The sequence below is a fragment of the Humulus lupulus genome, chromosome 2 (genome assembly GCF_963169125.1).
Source record: "Humulus lupulus chromosome 2, drHumLupu1.1, whole genome shotgun sequence".
NCBI lineage: Eukaryota > Viridiplantae > Streptophyta > Magnoliopsida > Rosales > Cannabaceae > Humulus > Humulus lupulus.
The window spans coordinates 35,627,299-35,650,526 of NC_084794.1; the positions used below are offsets into that span (position 1 = coordinate 35,627,299).

The following is a 23,228-nucleotide window of genomic DNA, read 5'->3' on the forward strand; positions in this document are numbered from 1 at the left end:
TTCGAAGAGATCCCATCAATTCCTCAACTTTCAAGGTGTCAAGATTCTTTACCTCCTCAATGGCTGTGATCTTGGATTGAAACCTATCAGGAAGAGATCTAACAATTTTCCTAACCAAAACAGAGTCAGACAACTTTTCTCCTAAAGCAAAATATTCATTAGCAATGTCAGACAATTCTTCATAAAACTCAGTGAGGGTTTCGTTTTCAGACATGCGAAGGTTTTCAAATCTTGTGGTCAACATTACAAGCCTAGATCGCTTAACATCAGTGGTTCCTTCAAATTGAGTTTGAAGGATTTCCCAAGCATCTTTGGCAGACTCACAAGATGAAATCAATTTTATATAACCCTCACCAACACCATTAAAAATTGCATGTAAAGCTTTATTATTATAAATTGACAATTTATCTTCTTCATTAGACCATTCAAGTTCAGATTTTACCTGTGTCTTACCAGATTTCAAATCTCTCTCGACAGGTGGTGTCCAACCGGTCAATATTGATCTCCAAGCCCTTTCATAGAGGGATTTGATAAAAGCTTTCATCCTTACTTTCCAGTATGGATAATTTGTATCATTCAGCAATGGAGGGCGAGTTATAGATCCACCTTCTGCAAAGATAGACATTTCACAAGGCACAAAACAAACGGAAAAATACAAGATCGCACTAAGAGTTTAGTGACCCTCTCTGATACCAATTGAAATTCCGTTTTTAGTATTTACCAAATTAATTAAACCAAGTGAATTAATTAAAGTGCGGAATGGTAATTAACTGTTTACACAGAATACAGTTCTGTCGGGACAGAAACTGAACACAATAAAAAGACAGTGCAAAATAATAAAGAACACAACGAATTTTTACAAGGTTCAGAAACCCTTTCGGATAACCTACTCCTTGGGGCCACACCCAGAGAATAAAACCAATTAATAAAGAATCACAAGTACAAAAACATTGACTTAAACAAAACAAGACTCCCTCTTGAGATTTGCCGCAACTTGTTGTACTTCTCTTCACTAATCTGATCTTGATTGAAACGCTCAACCACTTGAACTCCCTTCAATGGCCAGCGAGTGCTTGCATCCTCCCGACGCAAGGCTTGTAAAAATCTTCTCCCGAAGACTATAAACGTTGTGTTCAAATTACAATGTGTATTCACTCATGAACATGGTATAAACTCACCACTAAAAACTAAACACACATAATTCTACAAGATCACATGAATACTTATGATCTTGAATACAAAGAGGAACTCTCACAAATATTACAATAATGCTCACAAATAATGCACCAAAGAGTTCACTTTTCTCACTGCCTTTAGAGCCCTATTTATAGAGTCTTTTTCGTGCTTACAAAGGCAGAGAAAGAATTCTTCTAATAAAGGCAAGAATCACAGAAGATATTCTTGATTGTCAAAGAGTTTCCTTATTTAGAAGATGCTGATCCGACAGATGCGATATCGGTGGGGACAGCTCAGACCTGTGTCGGATCAAAACAAGCTCAAAAAGGAAACAATAATTAATGACATTAAGAACTAGTTTCCTGATTGCAATCCTTGAGCTGCACAAAAATATATCAGCAAATAATCCAAAAACAACTTTGGGTAAGTACCGAATATTTGCAATAAACTTTGTTTCCTTTATAAACAAAATGAGACAATATAGGCTAAATAAGGAAGCACATTATTGTCCAAAATTCACACAAAAGGAAAGTGGTTTTCCGAAAATATCAATAAAGGAAACCAAACAATTCCGAAAATTATAATAAAGGGAAACAAACATTTTCGAATATTATAATAAAGGGAAACAACTAATTCAACCAATTTTATCTTTTAAGAAAAAGATATTTCTATAAAAATGCCAATAAGGATTAACAGGATATAAATATTTAAATTCAAATAATCTTTTACATTAAATCATTCAAAATTATATTCTAGAGAATATCCATTAACTCATTCTCTACTTTGTCTAATGACTCATGCATGCTGACTTCATCTCTGTCGATAATATAATTGTGAAATTTTACCGCACAACATTAGGGTTATCATTTTTGTTTTTGTTTGGTTCTCGTAGATGTTGAAGAGTTTTTATCAAGAATATAATCTTAGTTTAATTCCTCTGCGAATATCTCTACTTTTAATTTTGTTCTTGGATTTTATTTTCTTCTGCTAATTATAATTTTTTTGTGGTATTTGGAGATAGTTTTTATTTTATGCTTTATTATTTTTCATGGTTGTGTAGCTTTGATTTATTTGTTAATGTATTCTTTTCCTAGGATCACTTTGGTATTGTTCATCATATTGGTTTTTTTTTTAATGTCAAATGTCTTGGACAAGCAACATAAAAAAAAAATAAAATAAAAATTACACCTACTAAGTCGCTTTTCAAGTAGGTTTTACACTGAAAAGATGTTATTTTTTTTTTTTCAAAAAAATGATATAAAAGGATTTTTTTTTTCTAATAGTAGGAGCATATGTGTAGGTTGTCAATCAATTAAAAACAATATATATTTTAAAATTGAATTGGTAAATAAACTTTAAATAGTTAGACCAAGGGATGGTGGAAATTTTATAAAATTGGCACTAAAAATGAATCAATGTTATATTTGGTCTATGTACAAATGGTGCAAATTAACTCAAAAAGTTAATAAAATAATTTACTATTTAAAAAAATATATATAGTGCGTTGCTGCCATGAGAGGTTGGGGATGAGACTAAAGTTGCGAGGTGAAATCTGAAGTGCGTAACGGAGTTCAATTGTTTTGGCCTTAAGCTTTTTAGGTGGATATGCGTCAAGTTTAAGTAAGAGAGATTGAGGAAGAAGTTTGCATAGAGCTAGCATCTAGGTTATGTTCTTAAATTTGGGTTTGTGTTCTTAATTTTTTTTTTATAAAGAATTTGTGTTCTTAAATATGGGTCTGTGTTCTTAAAACATTTTATTATGAATTTATGTTTATAGGTTGAGATTCAAATTTTGATATGTGAGAAAATTCAGGTGGAATACTTTTTGTTTGAATAATTTTGGATTTTGATTTTTTTTTTGTTTAATCATTTTGAACATCTATCAAATAATTGTGAAGAAACTGATACAAGAACACCACTGTTTTTTTATTCTAATTATTAAATTGAAATTTTTTAGAACTTTTACTAGATTAGATTAGAGTATATTTTACTCTTTTTTGGTTTAAAATTAATAAGATTTAGTATTTTTTTTTTGTGGAATTAATTAAGTTTAGAATAACAATAAATTTTTTTATTTAAAAGTATTTTTAAAAAATATATTTAATTTTTAAATGCTTAAAATTAATTTAATATATTTAAAAATAAAAAATTTGACAAAACTCAAATGCATTTTGGTTCGATTGAAAAATTGTTTGACCAAAATTTGGCTCTAGGTACTATTTTGATGTGTTTTACAAAATACAGAATATGAATTATCATTTAACAAAATACAAAGACCAATCAAATATTCGGTCAAAACACAGGACTGTTTTGGGAATATAATTTGTCAGTGTTCATGCTCCGATAATTATTATTATTATTATTATTATTATTATTATTATTATTATTGAAAGTCAAGTATGATTTTATAATTCTCTCAAAAAAAAAAATGGTTCGATAATTCAAATTTTGTTTATCAAATCACTATCAACCGGCCGTTTCCCCTAAAAAAAATCATCATCAACCGACTAAATTTGACACTTTTTCAATGATAAAAAAAATTATAATTGAATATATTATCATTGTATTTGTCAATATATATATATATATTATATTTATATGTACAAAAATATCATACTAGGTTGAAATATGATTGTTTGATGGAGAGAAAGTATCAAACCACAGTGAAAATTGTTTTGAAAATTTTGATAGTTTTCGCGTGGATAGTCTAAACTCATGACTTTCTCATACTTCAACAAATATATTCACATCAAAAATAAAATTGACCCAAACCCGATTATTAGTTTCCCAGATAGTATCATAACGATATTAGAATTATTTGAAGAAAAATACAAACAAACATACTAACCAGAAAATAACATTTTAGATAGGTATTTCACACTTGCTAAACATAAATTTCTCAAAAAAAAAAAGAAGTTGATTTGTCCTTTTCAATTTTTTTTCATTTAGTATGATTTTATTGTTAGAGAAATATATTTTGCTTTAATGGAAATGGTAAAATCAAAATACAACTCTATGCAAAAATACTATAGATAAGGTAATTAATTAAAGAAATGTTACAACTCAATTACAATGTATACAAATAAAATGAAAAGATGTAGAAGAAAAGAGATAAATAGATAATACAACTCAAAGCATAATAATACAAAAATAAATATATAAAGAAGAAGCAAGAAGTAAAAACAATAGAAATAGAAGAACAAAATAACAAAAAGACAATAGAATAAACTCTCACACTCACACAACCAAAGTGTAGAATAGTGAGGATCACCAACTTGAATAATGTCCAAGACCTTTGCCCAAAAACTTATTTCCCATATTCTCTAAGCACTATAGGAGCTCTCAAATGAAATAACTTTATGGAATTATCAAACTTTTTGGTATATTTCTAGCCAAATGCTCTAGTGGATAGATTTGGTATATCTTACAAGTGAGCATTAGATTCCTATTTATAGAGTTTTGAAACACTTTGAATTTCAAATTTCACCAACCCAATTAGTTGTTACCAATGTTTAATTGGAAGTTTATGAGATTAAAATGAAGATTTGGGAGTTACTTAGGTTGTTGAAAACGTTCAAATTGAAGAAAGAGCAAAATAAAATTTGGCTAACAACACCCCAAGTTGCGGTCTGGGAATTCCATGTCGCGGCCGTGAGCTTCTGACTCCCAAACTACGGCCTAGGATGCTCTTGGCCGCGACCTAGAGGCTGTTGTAACCTCCCAATTTTGTACATTTTCTCAAAACGTCCCAATACCTTTCCCACATGATTTTGTAACATCCATACACCAAATGAGAGTTAAAAACATATCTTCAACAACCATATCACATTATGGCTTATGAAATTCAATCTCAAAATGTGTAACTCTCAATCTACACATTATTGGGTGATTTTGGAAGTTACAAATTTGTAGTTGATTTTGTAACTCCAAAATATGTTACACTTGGGCACACACACACATGTCCAGTTTTGTAACTGTCAATATTATGTTACAAAGTGTGACAAATCACATCTTTCCAAAAATATTTGAATGATGATGTGGCATGTTTAAGAGTCACATGAATAACACGTGACTAGTTATTAAAGAAGGCCTGGTCGACTAACGACCAGAGTATCAAGAGGAAATGAATGCTGCTCGATTGGCTTAATGAATATGCTGAGCAGCATGAAAAGAAGAGGTGCAGATGCATACAACCAGAGCTGCTCATTGAACTGAGCCAAATTCTCAGAAATGGTTATGAGTTATATATTCCCAATATATTTGATTATTTTTGTATGTGAATATCATTATTTCTGTTACTATTTGGTTATGCCTCTAACGCAAGTTAAGGACAGCCCATAGGCTCATATGTAAATCCTTTAATTTATAAATAGAACTCATGGGTTTCATTTATTTCACAAGAAATATTTAGTATCCAGAGAGAAATAATGCTTTTATATAAAGTAATTGTATTAAGGTTTGAGACTTGTGAAACTTGGTGAACCTTTGTTCGTTGATCGCAAGTTTCGTAATACTTTTACATTAATAAAACACTAAGTAGACGTAAGTCATTACCAATCCTTGGGGCCGATTCACTATAAAATCTGTGTGTTTGTTATATTATTGCATTTAGTTCTTTAATTAATATTGTTTTCTGTGAATCAGTGTCATTGACTAAAACAAGGGTCAACATTTTGGTGCTATTGAGAGTTGAACTCAAGAATTCCAAGATAACAATGGTGAAGAACTCCAATAGAGTGGGTCAAGCTGGACAGACAATGGACTATGTGCCAAATCCACCTCCTCCACCAGGTGTAGCGAAGGATGAGCCACACGTGGAATTGGAAGAGGAGGAAATGTATGCTGAAACCTTGTGAACAGCTTTGGGAGTGTTGCAAGATGAGTTAACTACCCTAAAAGCTAACCAATAGAACATGGCTGAAATTATGGTAATGCAACAGATGGAGATTGACTGACAACACCGAGTGTTGAACGAACGATAGACGAACATGGATCGTCGGCTAAGTTTTAAATTAGTTAATACTTGGTAAATCGCACCATAATAAAGGCAATAGATATTATAGGCCTTTAAGATAACAAACTTTATTTAAAAAGTATTTTAGTAAAGTTAGATGAATGTAATAGGTAATTATTTAGATCACATTAATTGTAGAAACAATCTATTTTATAATTATATGTCATTTAGTAATTAATTACATTCATATGGTCATTAATACACTAGTAATTAATTGATTAGTTTAATAAACATATATTCTAAAATAGTAAGTGGGAGAAGGTTAAAATCTCAATGTGACCTATGGTCTCCATTATTAGTACAACACCGAGAAATATTATTAGGGCTTCGATGTAGCTTTGTTTCCATCACCCTAAGGAATGTTTCTGGTCATATTAATACCAAGGTTGACTTCTTACGAACATAGGAAAGAGTGATGTATTTTAGGTTTGACCGACCCTAAGGCGACACTCTCTAAGTTAAGTCATAAATTCTGAAATAATGGGTTACACTTACAAAGATACAATTAAGCTTTTGTAGTGAGTAATTTTTTCTTAACCACACAAGCGGTACTTTATTTTCAAAAGAGAAATTATCAGTTATTTTATTTTCAAATAATAAAGATAAGAATGTCTTATAAGCTATTTGAAAATAATTTGACCGGCCCTAAGGCGACACTTTATTTATTGGGTAGTTTTATCGTGGAATAATAAATGTTAAATTTATGTGTTTTAATTATTGCATTCAGGCATCATATTTACTTTCCAAATTATTGATATTTATTTCAAATCATGATATTATTATATTTTATTTCTTACTATAATGTCAAACAGTGGAAATCCTATTACTGCTTTACTTTCACTTGAAAAACTTAATGGTGATAATTTTATAAATGGAAATCAAATATAAATTTGATGTTAATCTGTGAGAACCATAAATCTTTCATAACTGAGGAATGTCATGAAGACACCACTGCCAATGCCCTGAAAAACATTTCTGACAAATATGATGCCTGTATTCAAAACAATAATAAGGCTAGTGTTAGATGCTTGTGAGCAAGAATGATGTTATGAGAACAAAGCATGAACTCGCAGAAACTGCTTTTGAGATAATGGAATCTCTGCAGGCCGTGTTTAGGCAGCAATCTGATCAAAGTAAACATGAGGATATTAGAGCATACATGACTACTAAGATGAAGAAAGACGTTTCTGTGTGTGAACATGTCTTGAGCATAATTAATGTTATGTATAAAGCAGAAATATATGGGGATGCCATTGATGAGCGTATCCAAGTAAGCATCATACTTAAATCGCTCACTCCTGCTTTCTGTGTTCACAACCAACTATATTATGAATAAGTTGGAGTTCAACATGGCCCAACTGTTGAATGAACTCCAGACATTTGAGTCTCTTAACAAAACCATAACTAAAGAGGCAGAGGAAAATGTGACAAAGGAGAAACCCTCGACCTCTGAGGATAAAACCAAGAAGAGGAAGTAGAACAACGACAAGGGCAAGAGTGAAGGAAAGAAGTCCAAGAAAGGTAAGAAGGCACCAAAATTCAAGAAGAACAAGAATGACAATAACTCTAAAAAGAAGGAAACAAAGGGAAAGTGTTTCCACTTTGGAGTTGAAGGTCACTAGAAGAGAAACTGTAAAAAAGTATCTCGATGAGCTGAAAAAGAAAGGTAAATGCTTGTACTTGAAGCTTGTATAGTGGAAGATGATATGTCATCCTAGGTCTTTGATTCAGGAGACACTAACCATGTTTGTTCTTCTACACAGATACTTAAGTCATCAAGGAAACTTGCTGATGGCGAGGTGACTATGCAAGTTGGAAGTGTAGTGTTCGTTTCAGCAAGAGCATTGGGGATAGTCCATTTATATTTTGGGAATAACTTTCTTATTTTGAATAATGTTTATTTTATTCGTGGATTTTCGAGCAACTTAGTTTCCTTATCTATGTTGCATGAACAATTTTTTGACATTGCTTTTGATAATAATGCGATTGTTATTTCAAAGAATGGTTTCAAGATTTGTGAACTGGAACAAAAAAATAGACTGTATATGCTCAAGCCAAATGAACGATTGCTAAATAACTCTAAGTTATTTGAAGTGGATAAAAGGAAAGGTAGAAAAAGAAAAAAAGTTTCAAACGAGGATAACAAATATCTTTGGCAACTTAGACTAGGTCATATTAGTATAGAAATAATAAAATGGTTAACAAAAGATAGACCATTGAGAGAAATAACAGTTGGAACTCTTCCGGTTGGTGAGTCTTATCTAGAAGGGAAAATAAACAAATGTCCTTTCTCAGCAAATGAAAATTGAGCCATTAGAGCTTGTACACAATGGTGTATGTAGTCCAATAAATGTACAGGCTAGAGGGGGAAATGAGTACTTCGTCACTGTCATTGACGATTACTCAAGATATGGTCATACTTACATAATGCTTAGGAAGTCAAAAACCTTTGGCAAGTTGAAGGACTTCAAAGTTGAGGCTAAGAAGAAGTTAGGTAAGACTCTTAAAATACTTCAATTAGATCGATGTGGTGAATATTTGGATTCAGAATTTAAAGATTTCATGCTGAAGCATGGTATTCTATCCCAATTTACAACACCTGGAACGTCATAAAAAAATGGTGTTTCAGAAAGAAGAAATAGGACCTTGCTAGACATGATCATGCCTATGTTAAGCTACTCATCACTTTCTCTCTCATTCTAGGGATATGCTCTTCAAATGGTGACTTACATTTGGAATGTAGTCTAATTTAAGACCATAAGCAAAACACCACTAGAATTATTGAATGGTAACAAACCTAGTTTACACCATTTTTGCATTTAGGCCAGTCCTGCTCATGTTCTTAGACCTAAGTTAGGGAAACTTGACTCGAGGTCTGAAATGTGCATTTTCGTGGGCTATGTTCCAAAGACACGAGGTGGTTATTTCTATAGTCACAAGGACCAAAAGGTATTTGTTTCCACAAATGTGACTTCCTCAAACATGACTATATGACTAACTATAAACCTCGGAGCAAGGTAATTTTAGAGGAAATCATAGCTAATAAAATTTCATCACCATCATCATTAATAAATGATAAATGACAAACTGAGGAAACCACTATTCCTAAAGAAAAAAAGCCCCCGTGCAACGCCATAGTGGAAGGATTGTGAGACAACCTGTTCGCTATGAAAATGAGGCATATGTCCTTGTTTCTAACACAGACAAGGACGACCCATTGACCTTTAAAGAGGCAATGGAAGATCCTGAAAATGATAAATGGAAAGAGGTCATGAACCAAGAAATGGAATCGATGAATTCCAATTCTTTCTTGGAACTTGTAGACCCACCTGAAGATGTCAGACCCATTGGGGGCAAAGGGATCTTCAAGAAGAAAAGAGGCATAGATGGAAAAGTAGAGACTTTCAAAGTGAGGCTGGTAGCTAGAGGTTACACAGAGAGAAATGGTATTAATTATGAAGAAAAATTATCTCCTGTGGCCATGTTAAAGTCCATTTGCATCCTTTTATCCATAGATGCTACCTATGATTATGAGATAAGGTAGATGGACGTCAAGATTGCTTTCCTTAATGGCTATCTTGATGAAAATATCTATATGGTACAACTAGAAGGGTTCGTTAAGAAAGGGGAAGATCATAAGATGTGTAATGTAATGTCCTAAATTCCCTAATGTGGCTTAGTGCCTGGATTAAGGGGCCAAGAGGGCCATAATTAGTTTAATATGTGATTATATGCATGATTATGTGAGTTATATTATTATATGATGATAATTGTATGTGTGTGGGGCCACTTCTAATAAGAAGGGCATTTTCGTAATTTTGGCCTGTTGAGGGCATACTTGTATATTTATGTGCATGTGTGTGATAAATGGGAGAGACCACATTATTATGTGGATATTCTTGAGCTATTCGGCATCAGACGATCCTAGGATGCAAGTTAGTGGTTTGGTCATAACGGGGTTAATTACCGGGCTCGGGGTAAGCCTGGGGGTAATTTGATGCTTAATACATTACCGGGAATGAGTGGGTAATGGGATATGATTTAATAACTATTTGAGGATATTGGGAATAATGGGAATTGGAGGACATTAATTATGATTAACGGGATAGGTGGGAAATGACAATTTTGCCCTTGCATGGCTTTGACGAATTAATATGGCTTAGGGGCATTTTTGTCATTTTGGCTATAAGATAGGCTTATGTTAAGATGGATGTAGAAGGACTAAGGAAAAAACAGAGTGTTCTTCTTCTTCTCTCTCGATTCCTTTTCTCTCTCTCACTCCGTTTGGAGTTTTGAAGCAAATTAGGAGATTGAAGCTCAAGGATTTAAGGCTTGAGAGTTTAGGATTAAGTTGCAATAACCGAAAGTGTTAATTCAAGGATTCGAGATCTTGGGAGCTGGGTTTGATTCCATGAACCTTTTATTACTCATTTTATTGATGAGATTTCATATTTGGTTATGATTAGGTGACCGCTAAGGGCTTAAGGACAGGATCGTTCTCAAGGGTCGTTCTTTATTTATTTTATGTTTGAACCTGAGGTAAGAAAAATGCACCCAGTATGTGACATACATGATTATTGACGAGGCATGTTGAGTGCTCTATATATGGACATTGGTTGCATTGTCAATTCTTGGCAGGGTTGCTTATTTGTGAATGGCACTGACTTACTAGTCAGAAACGACAATGGTGTTTAGTTCTAGTCAAGAAGTTCTGACTTATCAGTCATGATTGGCAATAGTACTGAGCGTTGGTCGTATAGAATTGACTTATGAGTCAAGAGCGACATTAACGTTCTAACCACAGGATAAAATGATTAGATCTAATCCACATGAGCATTAAATGCTTAACCAAGCTATTGGTCGAAAGCGCACCCAACCTTGAGTGGAGAGCTTAGGTGACGATGTGTACATATGCGGCTGCTTGACCACCACAGCCAAGGTGTTTCTTAGGGGAACTAGGGTTTAACCCTACTTTTGCTGCTTAGGTCGGAGGATTGTAACTTTTGAACTGTAATGACCATTTTGGATTGTAAATAACTTTGTAAACACTTTTATGGGATCCAGGTACAGTATAATGTTTTACATAAAATATGTCAATTCCTTTTCACTGAGATTTTCACTCTGGTCTATTAATAACACTTAGATGCACGTTTATGACCTAATTACTCATTTAGCGAGTTAAGCACTATATAAAGAAGACAGTGTGATGGTCCTAGATTACGAGGGCGTTACAACTTGGTATCAGAGCGTGCCAAGGTTTAGGGTTCCTGTAGACTGGCTGGGAATGTACACTCGTGACTGAAGACAAGCTCGACTCATGGTTTGGTAACTATTTATGTGGTTATGTGTTTTTCTGCTTAAATAAAGTATAAATGCTTTATGTACCTGCATGACATACATTTATAGGGTTGGCCTTTCACTGCAACATGATAAGCAAGAACGTGCTTATTAGCACTGATATTACTAGAACATGCTTATTAGCATCGTTACTTGTTAATTGATAAATGCTAGATGTAAAATGTTAACTACTATGTTTATAAATCAACATGTTTGTTAGCATGATTATGGAACATGGATGAGTTCTATTTATTCTTGGACCATGAGGTGGCAAGAGGTTTAGTTATCACTACCTAACTGGTCGTATTGATTATTGCAGTAAGGTATAAGTTGATAGTATGCTTCCAAGACAGGCAAACTCATCAACTGGCCAGGAAGATCAGGGCTAGAATGACAGACAAGGTCAGGAAAATGACCAGGGTTAGATCCCTCAACCAGCTCCTGATAATTGGCAGTAGTTGTTTGCTGATTTACAAGCCAGAGTAACGAGGCAAGAAGAAGAAATTTTACTCCTGAGACAGTAACAGGTTCCTACAGGGGACCTTTTCCTAGAGGCATCACCTGTAGCGGTGCTAACAGTGGAGCATCCGTTAGAGGCTGAGAGTAAATGGGAACCTCTTTATGAAAGGTTCAAGAAACCGCACCCTCCAGTTTTTTAGGGTAGTGCAGATCCAGCTAAGGCTGCACAATGGATGAGCATGGATACAACCATCCTGGACTTTATGAGGGTGTCTTGTAATGAGAGGGTGGATTGGGCCACATATATGTTTTGGGAAGATGACCGAATTTTGTGGCAATTGATATCCTAGACAAGAAAATTTAATGCCCTAAGTTGGGAAGAGTTTTAGACTCTGTTCAATGAAAAGTACTATAATGATGCCATAAGGGCTACAAAAGCTGAAGAGTTCAGCAAGCCGTTTCAAGGAAGTTTGTAAGTGACTGATTATGCTTTAAAGTATGACAGACTGGAAAAGTTTGCAATGGAGCTGGTGCCCACTGATGGGAGAGGTTTCTTCAGGGGCTACAGCCTAGAATACCCTGTGATGTTCGTATAACCACTGTGTCTGGAGTTACAACTAATGCATAGGTGGTTGAGAAGGCACTCACAACTGATAGTGCAGAGAACAAGATCTAGTATGACAGTGCCACCAGGAGAGACACTAGGATGGTGGGACCTCCATTTTTGGGTACAGGTAGGGGAGGAGGCCCCAGTGATTAGAAAAGAAAGGCTCCTGATGCCTTCCCAGCTCCAGGCTCTGATAGGCGACCACATGGTATTACAATGGGCTGTTAGGGTGGCAGTGAGGCCTGGAGGACTTTTCTTGAGTGCCCTAGGTGCAAGAGGTGCCATCTAGGGGAGTGTCAGGAAAAATCTTGCTTCTTATGTGGAATGGTGGGAAATTTCAAGAAAGATTTCCCGAAAGTAAGAAAGGAAGAGCCAAGAAAGGTAGACAACTAGGCCCCAGCTCGAATGTTCGCATTGACTCAGGAAAAAGATGAGGCATGTGCCTCAGTAATTATAGGTAAGATTTTTAGTGATGGAACCCCTTATACTGTTTTAATTAATTCTGGTGCTACACATTCTTTTGTTTCTAGTAGATTTATTAATAGATTATGTAGCTATGGGGTTTGGTACCTTATTACCCATTGGGGTGCTAGTGGTATCTAGAAGATGGGTTAGATCATTGTCAGTGACAGCAGAGGGCATAGAGTTATCAGTTGATTTGAGAGAGTTGGTTATGACCGACTTTGACATGATTCTGGGTATGGACTAGTTAGTGAAGTACGGGGAAACCATAGATTGCAAAAGGAAAATGGTAACCTTTGAGACTCAAGGCTAGGATCCTTTTGTGTTTGCTGGCACTGTGCATGGGCCCCGTATACCTATGATATCTATTCTGAGGGCTAGAGATATATTGCAAGGACGTTGCATAGGATTCGTAGCCAGTGTAGTTAATACCACTCAGGTCATGCCAGTGGGACCAAAGGATACCAGACTAGTCTGTGAGTTTCTGGATGTGTTTCTAGTAGATTTACTAGGGTTGCCACCACATAGGGAGATTGAATTTGTGATTGAAATGGCACCAGGGACGGAGCCAGTGTCTAAAGCACCTTATAGAATGGCCTGAGAAGAATTAAAAGAACTGAAGGTACAGCTGCAGAAGTGTAGAGTCCAAGAACTTACTGAGCTAAATGTTTATTAGTATTATAGTATGTTTAGTGTTATCTTTGTTACTATGGATTTTTGGTTCAGACCGGGAATTATTTGGACACTCATAGTAGTACTTATAGATTTTCTAAGTTTAACCTATAGTTTAAGAATATTAAGTATAACCTAAGGTTTGATTAATGTGACTGATATTAAGGATTATATTTACTATATTATAAGGTTTAGACATCAACCAATAGGATTTTAAGCACATGTTATGAATGGTGATTAAGGATTAAAGATTTTTGAGGATTAAATATAATAAGGAGTAAAGTTTGAATGTTATAGGGTCAGTCAGCAGCTTTGAGTACGTTGAGGGCTTAGTCAAGGCTGTTTACTCCATTCAAACTTAGCTAAAAATGTGTAATTTCGTGTTTAAATATTCAGCGTGTGCCGATATATCGCAGCTATAGGGGGCGATATGTCGCAACACGTAGATACGGAAAACACGAAACGATGCACGGTCGCCTCGGGCATACTGGCCCAGGCGATATATCGCCTACAGGGGGCGATATATCGCCTCCTCCAGCATGGATTCAAACTCTTTTGAATTCATTTCCTTTCAGCCATTCAAACTCCTTCAACAGTCCAACATCTTTTGAACGAGTCTTCAGCCTCTGCTGAACGATTATTCAAATGATTTTCACCTAAAAAGCCATTATCTTTATTCAAGTAAAATCAAGATATTTTCATTCCCAAACTCTATAAATAGGACCTAGTACCCAGCCATTATTCACCATTTGCTCTAAGTTCAGAAGCTGCTAGTGTTAAGTGAGTGTGAGAGTGTAAACACCTGGTTTGGGGAAAAACTATAAGCTTAAACATCATAAGCTTATCAAACACTTTGGGAAGTGAGTTCTATAGTATTTCGGTGGAGGTTATATTGATCTTGCAAATCTTTGAGGTAACCAAAACTCTAGTTTCTTTCTGTATTATATTTCCTTTCTCTTAGTCTTCTACTCAATTTCCTAACCTCATTCTTATTTTGGTTAGGGAATCCAAGTTCTTAAGCACTTAAGTTGTGGTAAGCATATTTTCTTTTAATGGTTTAGTCTTCCTATTCTCTTTCATTTCATCTCCTTTCTTTAAGACTCACTCTTGTTCATTATGGTTTTAGGAGTGTTCCAAAAAGTCCCAACTCAGTCCATTTTATCCCGGTAACTTTGATAAGGAAAATAGGCTAGAATCTATATGTTTATGTTTATGCTATTTTATGTGTTATGTTTTCATATGTTATGAATATGTTATTGGTGTGTATGTTGTAGGCTTGGGCATATGCCCTATTTGACTAACAAGACCCCAAAAAGATTGTGGGCATAAGCCTATTTACCTGGTAGGACCCCACTAATCTCATGGGCATAAGCTTGTTTAGTCTATGGGACCCCAAGTAATAATGGCCATTATAATAAGTGTATTATGTGTTATGATATGTCTTTACGTTCATTATGAAATTTATGTGTGTGACTATGTGTTAGATTTTCCTTGCTGGGCATTAGGTTCACTCCTTTCTGTTTATGTGCAGGAAAATAAGCTTTAGAGGCGGTAAGATTCGTGACGCTTGGAGGATGTGTATCGATGGTGAATGGAGTCAAGGGGTCGAGCGTTATTCGATTCGAGGATGTAGTATCCTTTTAAATTTTTATGATTTTATGTGTATTTTCCACAACAAATATGTAATGTCTTTTATTTTTAAATCATCTTTTGTTTTAAGAACAATGGGATCCCATAATCCTTCTTAGTATTCTGTTTGTTTGTAAATAACTCTCATTTTGCAAGTTACTCAATAAATTATGGTATTTTTGTAAAAATGTAAGTTTTATGTATAGTTTCGTTCATGGTCCAAATAGTCTAGAGTAGTGGGTCATTACAAGGAGCTGTTAGACTTAGGATAGATGTGTATTGATTACAGAGAACTGAACAAGTTAACAATCAAGAACAAGTATCCTCTGCGAAGGATAGATGATTTGTTTGATCAGTTGCAAGGTACACTACAAGAAAAAACAGTATTCATAACACTTAAAAACTGCTAACTGGAAGTATTCATAACATTTTTCAAAACGCTAACGTAGCCCCTGTTATTAAAAGTCCCGTCTATTCTATAACAGTTTTTGAATGTTATGTTCGAAATTATCTTAAAGTATTCAATAACATATTTTTTGTTGCTATCATATTAAAATAATAACATTTAGTTAGAGTAATTGGTTATAAATTTGAATTTTAATCTTAAACTTTTTGCATAACACTTTTCAACTGTTATAATTGATTATTTTTATAGCATTTTTAGTTTGTTATATTATATAAATCATAACGTTTTGTTACACTTATAATATGTATCCAAAATAGCCATAAATGTCATATTAAAGGTCTAGTAATAAAATTTTGTTATTTTAGTCTAGATAATAGATTTTAGATTTTTAATTGTGTTGTGTAAGGATAATAAAAAAAATAAATTTAAATTAAAAGGTTTTTATTATCGTATTTGGATAAAAAAAAGTATCAAAATTAATCGCAAAATGTAATATTAAATAGATTGATAAACCATAAGTATTACATTAAAATTCAAACCATGATTGTGGCTACTTCATGAGATCTTAGTTCTATATTAAGTATGAAAACATACATAATAAAGTTCTATAATCTTGAACATGTTTTACTTCAAAAATGAAAAACAAAAGCATAGCAAGATACACAAAAAGTAAACCATGAAATTTGCTCCATCCTTCAATTCGCCATCCATTGTGCACTTGTCTTTATTGTGGGTTGATTTGCTTGAACATTGTTTGATTGCTCCTCACTCTGAGCAAATGTATTCTATTTAAAAGTAAGATAGCAAAACATGAATTCAGCATCAAAATTAAAAAAAGAAAATACAAAAGTAAAGAGAAACCTAAAAATTAAACATGAATCTTAGTTATTATATGAAGAGAATAAACAATACTTTCAATCATCGATGTAACAAAAATATCCCAAAAAAATTAAAGAATGAACATAACCTTACCACTAATTCAACCACATGAAAATTAAAAGAAGGAATTGCAATTCAACCTACACTAACTCAGCCACAATACTTTCAATCACTATCTCTTATTTTGGAGTACCAACAAATGATTGTTTCTTTCTATTCCTAAATTTCTATGAAAAACAATATATATATATAAATAACCATTAAACAGGTAAGCAGTCACAAATATTAAAAATAATATTTAGAGATAAAGATGCTATAAAAAATTATATCAATAAGTTTACACTAAGAGATAAGCTTCAAAGAGGATAAAATGAAGACGAAGAAGGTGAGGCCATCAAGAAATAAGTTTTGGGTTTGCTGATATTAGAATAGTTACGAAAAAAGAGATGACAAAATATAATATTCATTAATTTTTAAACTTAAAAATAATGAGACATTCAAAATTTTAAAAATAGATTCCAAAGAGAAGACAGTAGAAATCACAAAATACAACATTGAGAGTCACTAAGGATGGACAAGTCACTGTCATGGCAACCAAATAATAATCTCACTACACTTAATTCATAGTAATTATTCTTGAAAAGTTCCAAACAACTGCCTTTATATAATTTGCATCGTCTTAATTGGAATTTATATTTGTAAAGACAACCAATGAACATGGACAGAGACATTTTGATGCATAATTAAGTTGTCTAGATATATTTTCAACCATTTACAAGAATATATTTTTGTATATACAAGTCATCAAAGTTTAACTTTTTAAGAAAAGTGATAAATATCATTTTTTTAAAACAAAATGGCTTGTATTAATTTATAAAATATACAAGGATGTGGAAAAACCACAAATAACAACAATAGAAAATTACATATATAAATATTCTCATTTTTTTAATTCTCATGCTAAAAAGAACAGCCAAGCCTATACATGGAAAAAAAAAGTTCAAACAAAAAAAAGAGTTACAGGATACCCTTCCAATTTTGATGGAGATCTAAGAAGAATATGATAAATATGAAAGTTGATTTACATGATTAAGGAATTTACAACAAGGCAATCAATTTGAGAAATGAAAAAATAAAACTAGGAATTTCAAAATCTTAGTTACATGGTAGTTTTCATGTAAAGTTAAAATGGCTAGTATACAGTAAGAATCATCAAATTAATCCATCAATATAAATGAAAATTAATTACTCAAACTCCAAACAATTTCAAATAAATTTTTCTTCCAATTTGAAATTTAATTGAGCCACTAAAATGAATTTAATTGAGCCACTAACATGAAAGTAGAATTACATTCATAATTTTTCTTATGTGTCTATGAAAACTTAAAAGAAAAATCAAAATAAATAAACTTACAAGTGTATGCTTTTAACAATCTAATTAATCTACCAATAACCAAACCAATCAACCAAACACAAGTTAATTATAAGATAATAATAGATAGTTCTACATAAAATCAGAAAACATTCCTCCCATATTATCAACCAACCATCTACCATTATCAATTCAAAATATTCAAACAACACACATGTTTTCTTCCTTATCTCACCGCAACACACAAATTTCTCAGATCCTACTTCATTAAGACACACAAGTTCTCAACCTTCCGTTATCACCACAGCACACAATAATAATCTCAGGACCTACTTCACTATGGATGAATATCTAAGATATTCAAACTCTTCTAACATTTGCATAATATTATAACAAAAACAAAAGTAAGAGAAGATACCTCTTGCAAAATGTTGGAAATAAAGTTTCCTTCCAATTTAAAATCCAATGACGCCACTAAAATGAAAGCAAAATTACATACCAATTAATAAACTATCAACATCAATAGACAAATTAATTGAGATAATGTAAGAAAATGTGTTAAGAAAAAAAATCAAACTCTAAATTTTTATATTATATTCTATTGGAAATCAATCTTGATATATATTCTTAGTAAAAATAAGAACAAATGAACTAGCATCAAACTAGTAGAAAAGCATGTAATTTTTTTATTGTAACATGTAGTCAAAATTGTTGTAGTGTCATGAGCTCATCAATAAGAAAGTTTTCTTTCTTTTTTTACTTTCTGACATATATGTTAGGCAATGTGCATTTTCTAGTTTTATAAATACTTATACCATGTAGATCACCTATTCAAATCAAGATTATTGAGAAACCATATCCAAAATGAGAACAACACATTAATAGTTTCTATTGAAACTATTATCAAACATTTCATATGCAATAATTTTTTAAAAAACTTTATGATAACATGAATAATAATAATAAAAAAAGGTTCTCATGATAAAATACAAAGAACAATAGATTTTTACAAGCCACACTTTATCAACACGAAAACTTTTCAGTATAAAATAATCAAAGAGTGAAAGAAACATGTATATGTAAACCAATATCTTTATGGTCATTAAAAAACTTGCTCAAGAAATACTTAAAACAAATTCAGTAGCTCAACCTATTCAGTAGAAACCAATACCCATTTCGCAATCTTCAACTATTAAAAGGTCATAGACCTCATCAATAGCTCTTAAGCCACGTACCTTTGGCACCCCACAAGAGAACCTTATTGGCATCCTCCAACTAATTACTACGAACCAACTCCTCTACCACAACTAAGTAAGCATAAATCATACTAGAGCCCCACCAATATTAGTTTTCAAATTCTCTTATAGCATAAAATATAGTTTTGGATACATTTAAGTTATTTACCATATCAATCTATGAAAATAATAAGATTTTTGAACAAATTTAAATATAACACGCATCTTTAAATAAAACCCACTTGCTAGAATGCTGCTAAGACTCTTCTCAACTACTTTGCCGAGAATATCATTGTTTGCATAATCCATTTCCACTTTTTTTCATCTCCCAAAATCTATTTTAAAAATAATAAGAAAAAAGAAATCATTCCTTTTAAATCAAAGTCAATAATATTAAGTGAATTGATCTAAAAGCATGTTGCTTCATGCATTTTAATTTCTCATTAAGACCTGATCAATACAAAATATTATATAACCACTATGTCAAAAAGCAATCAGTTGAATATTTATATTAGATGAAATTAACGCATAAATGATCAACTCTTAATAATGGACCCATTCTAAAGATACTTTCATCTTTTACCAAAACATTGTCGGAATCACCAATTGTTAAGTGCTTATAGTAACTCTTAAAAAACCATATTAATTATCAAAAGTATCAAAGAAAGAAGCCTAAATAATATAAATTTGAATATAGATATAGACCTATTCTGTAAAATTATTACTAGACAGCCACAGAAACGCTCAATGGATTCCTTCCATCCTTGTTATTAATATAAATTAAATTATAAAATAAAGTTTCTAAATACCTACTCATCTCTCTTAGTTCAAAAACAACTTCAGAATAGAGGAAAAGCTAGAAAGGATAAAAGAACTCAAGAAAATAAAAGGTCAAGCAAGAAACTAGAATACACTGAAGCCATATATTATATTAACTCAATGACTAAGAAACAAAAGAAAAAACTGAGTTGAGTACATACCATGTTGAGTAATTGGAGATAAGCACTTGGTCACTATCAAATGAGAACGACAGGTTTCAGTAATTTCATAAATTGCTTGCATATGGAAGCAAATTTTCAATTATCAAATGGCCAAAATCTCACAATCCAATTTGGTTGTATCCTCAATTAGACAAGTGCCTATGATCTCCATTTCATCATTACAAAAAAATACATAAAGGTAGTGTGCAAAAAATAGTATTTTAGGCAAAAAGATAACTAATAAAATAGAAGAACAAATTTACTAAACATAAAAATAAAGGATCAAGCAGAGTACACACCTCTGTTTCTTTCTGAAGAGACATGAAAGAAGTGACAAGAGACTTTGCATTTGATCTCTCACGTGCTTCATACTGCAAACAACGGGAAGCTAAACGCACAGGTTCAGTTCCATCATCATTTGAAAAATTACCCTCTAGAGCTGAATCCATAAGCATCAGTAAATTCTTGCCACGAATAAGATCAGTTGCCTGCAAACAATATAAACGGACAATGTTGATCCAACTTATTATCCAGTTAAAACCATAGATATGTGCTTATGAACTGATGTACTTATATTTACTAGTAGTAGTAAGAATAAAGTGTGAACTCACATGACTAGGGGGTATATGTTTTCCACTCAGAAGATCCAACAACAACGTTCCAAAGCTGTAAACCACACTTTCTGGTGTCACTCTACCCGTCAACAAAGAATTGAATCGTATCATGTATATATCATATTGCTACCAGACTAAATTCTCTCAGCTTCATAAAAAAAATATTTTATACTCGTCAGCCAAAGATATCATGAGGAAAATAGTACAGCAATGCTTTTCCATCAACATAATTTTACTTGGAATTTCCATTACTAAAGTCATGAAGAAATGGCTCTTCAGTTGCAAATATCTAACATAGTGATGCTCGTTCAATGATAATCCACATTACAAGAACACATTATTTCTACTTATTCAAGCAAACAAAAATACCAGTTCTTAGGTACTCCGGAGGAGTGAGTGCTAAGTTTGTACTGTAACTCTTGCCGTCCCTGCTATTCTTCATGAGGCCAAAGCAGGATAGTCTGAGATTTCCATCTTGTTCAATGATCACAGCCAACTCAATAGTAAATTATTTTAATTAAAAGTGTTAAATAAAAATAAAAACTATATATCAAAGAAACCATTGTTACCTGATCAAATAAAACCCTGTAGGCATTGAGATCGTGATACAATGCACGCCCTTTGCTGCTATAGTACTCTGGAGCTTGTGTCAGATGCAAAGCCACCCTCAATCTCATGGCCCATTTCATTGGTTGAGCATCCCCTATAACAGTGCAATCATAAGAAACAAACTATCCAAAAAAAAATCACAAAATCATTCTTAGCTAAATTCAATTCAATTGAGTCGTGAATGAACATTAGAGGTTTATTTGAGAGAATAAAAATCAATTCATAAGCACTAACTTTCCATCAATAGCACTTCCAAAATGATAAACAAGCAAGTACTTGGGCAATCAAGGAAATTAAATACCAATATTTCACTTTTAAGTCCCATGAAAAACCTTTTAATAACAAAGATCTTGAATGAAACATCAATTTTATTCAGTCTTAGTCATTTTGAACAAGTCAAAAACCTACTATGCATTTTTCAGCCAAACAATAACCAAATACATCTTCCTAGCTTCACTTTCAGTTATTTTAGCTTTATTTAATAAATTATCACCCATAAAAAGGAAACGAAAATGAAGTATGTACAAACATATACATATAAATATATATATATAAAGAAATAAAGTAACTTGCATTGAAAAAGATGCTTAGCGAGAGTTTCATGGGGCATAAACTCAGCCACGAGCAACCTCCCATCTCCTTCGCAGCAACACCCAATCAGATTGGGTAATCACTCACTTCTAAGACTCCCAACTGACCTAGCTTCTTAAATAAAACATACGAGATGATTGAGAAAAAGAAACCCTTTACCACGCCACCTCACATGAACCCAATGGCCCAGAAAAATGGCACGACAGATGACCCCAATGTAAGACAGCACCTGTGAACGCAGACTCCTCACCCACAGAAAGCAGGAACCCAAGGGCTTTGAGTGAGTAAGCGGAGTGGAAAATCGGAGACCAAAGTGATGAAAGGCACAATGATGTTTTTAAGCCTTCACCATCTGAACCAAGCCCATGGAAGCTGGAGCACAGAGTCAGCCAAGACCATGACGGAGAAGGAGAAAAATAAAGGGAAAGAGAGGAGAAGCCAAGATTCGGGAAATAAGAGAAAGAAAGAGGGTAGATGGAAATGTCAAAAACCAAAAGATAAGGAGAAGTATTATGAAAATAGTACGCACCTACTATTTCATTTTGGCGCCTAATAATTTCACTAAAATTTATATATGTCCGTGTCTTTTTTTATTTACACCAAACAATAACGCTTTGGAAATTTTGTAATATTTTATTGTAATATTTGGTGAAAATTCCTGTAGTGGTAAAAGGGTATTCTCAATGATAGACCTTTGATCTGGTTATCATCAACTGATGGTCAAGGAGGGACATATACCGAAGACTGTTTTTCGCAACAGATATGGGCATTATGAGTTCTTAGTTATGTCCTTTGGGTTGACTAATGCCCAGCTCCTTTTATGGATTTGATAAATAGAGTGTTCAAGGATTATTTGGACTAGTTTGTGATCGTGTTCATCGATGCTATCCTGGTTTATTCTCAGTCAGAGTCAGAACATGAGCAACATTCGAGGTTGGTTCTATAGAGACTGAGGGATAGGTTGTTTGCAAAATTCAAGAAGTGTGAATTCTCGTTATCTTAGGTGACTTTCCTTGGGCACATTGTCAGTAAGGTGGGGATTAAGGTGGACCCAGTCAAGATTAAGGAAGTCAGGGATTGGGCAAGGCCAAAAAATGCTTAAGAGGTTAGAAGTTTTCTTGGATTTGCAGGTTATTACAGATGTTTCATGGAAGGATTCTCAAAGATTGCCACTTCATTGACTGAA

General features: G+C 33.1%; 1 protein-coding gene across 1 annotated transcript; it reads right to left on the minus strand.

Annotated features, from left to right (window-relative positions):
- Window positions 1-19,759: 19,759 nt before the first annotated feature.
- Window positions 19,760-22,061, minus strand: LOC133814139 (serine/threonine-protein kinase BSK5-like). Its single transcript, XM_062247136.1, has 6 exons — window positions 22,025-22,061; window positions 21,412-21,545; window positions 21,190-21,338; window positions 20,840-20,921; window positions 20,528-20,716; window positions 19,760-19,876 (listed from the first exon to the last, which is right to left on the minus strand). Exons 1-6 carry the CDS (start codon window positions 22,059-22,061, stop codon window positions 19,760-19,762), a joined length of 708 nt encoding a protein of 235 aa, XP_062103120.1.
- Between the last annotated feature and the right edge of the window lie 1,167 nt (window positions 22,062-23,228).

Coding starts and splice junctions, on each gene's coding strand:
- LOC133814139 (XM_062247136.1), bottom strand. CDS start 22,061: ATGCCCCATGAAACTCTCGCTAAGCATCTTTTTCAAT. Junction 20,717..20,839: donor AACATATACCCCCTAGTCAT/GTGAGTTCACAC, acceptor TATTGTTTGCAG/GCAACTGATCTTATTCGTGG. Junction 19,877..20,527: donor CTCTTCAGAAAGAAACAGAG/GTGTGTACTCTG, acceptor TGGTTTTTTAAG/AGTTACTATAAGCACTTAAC.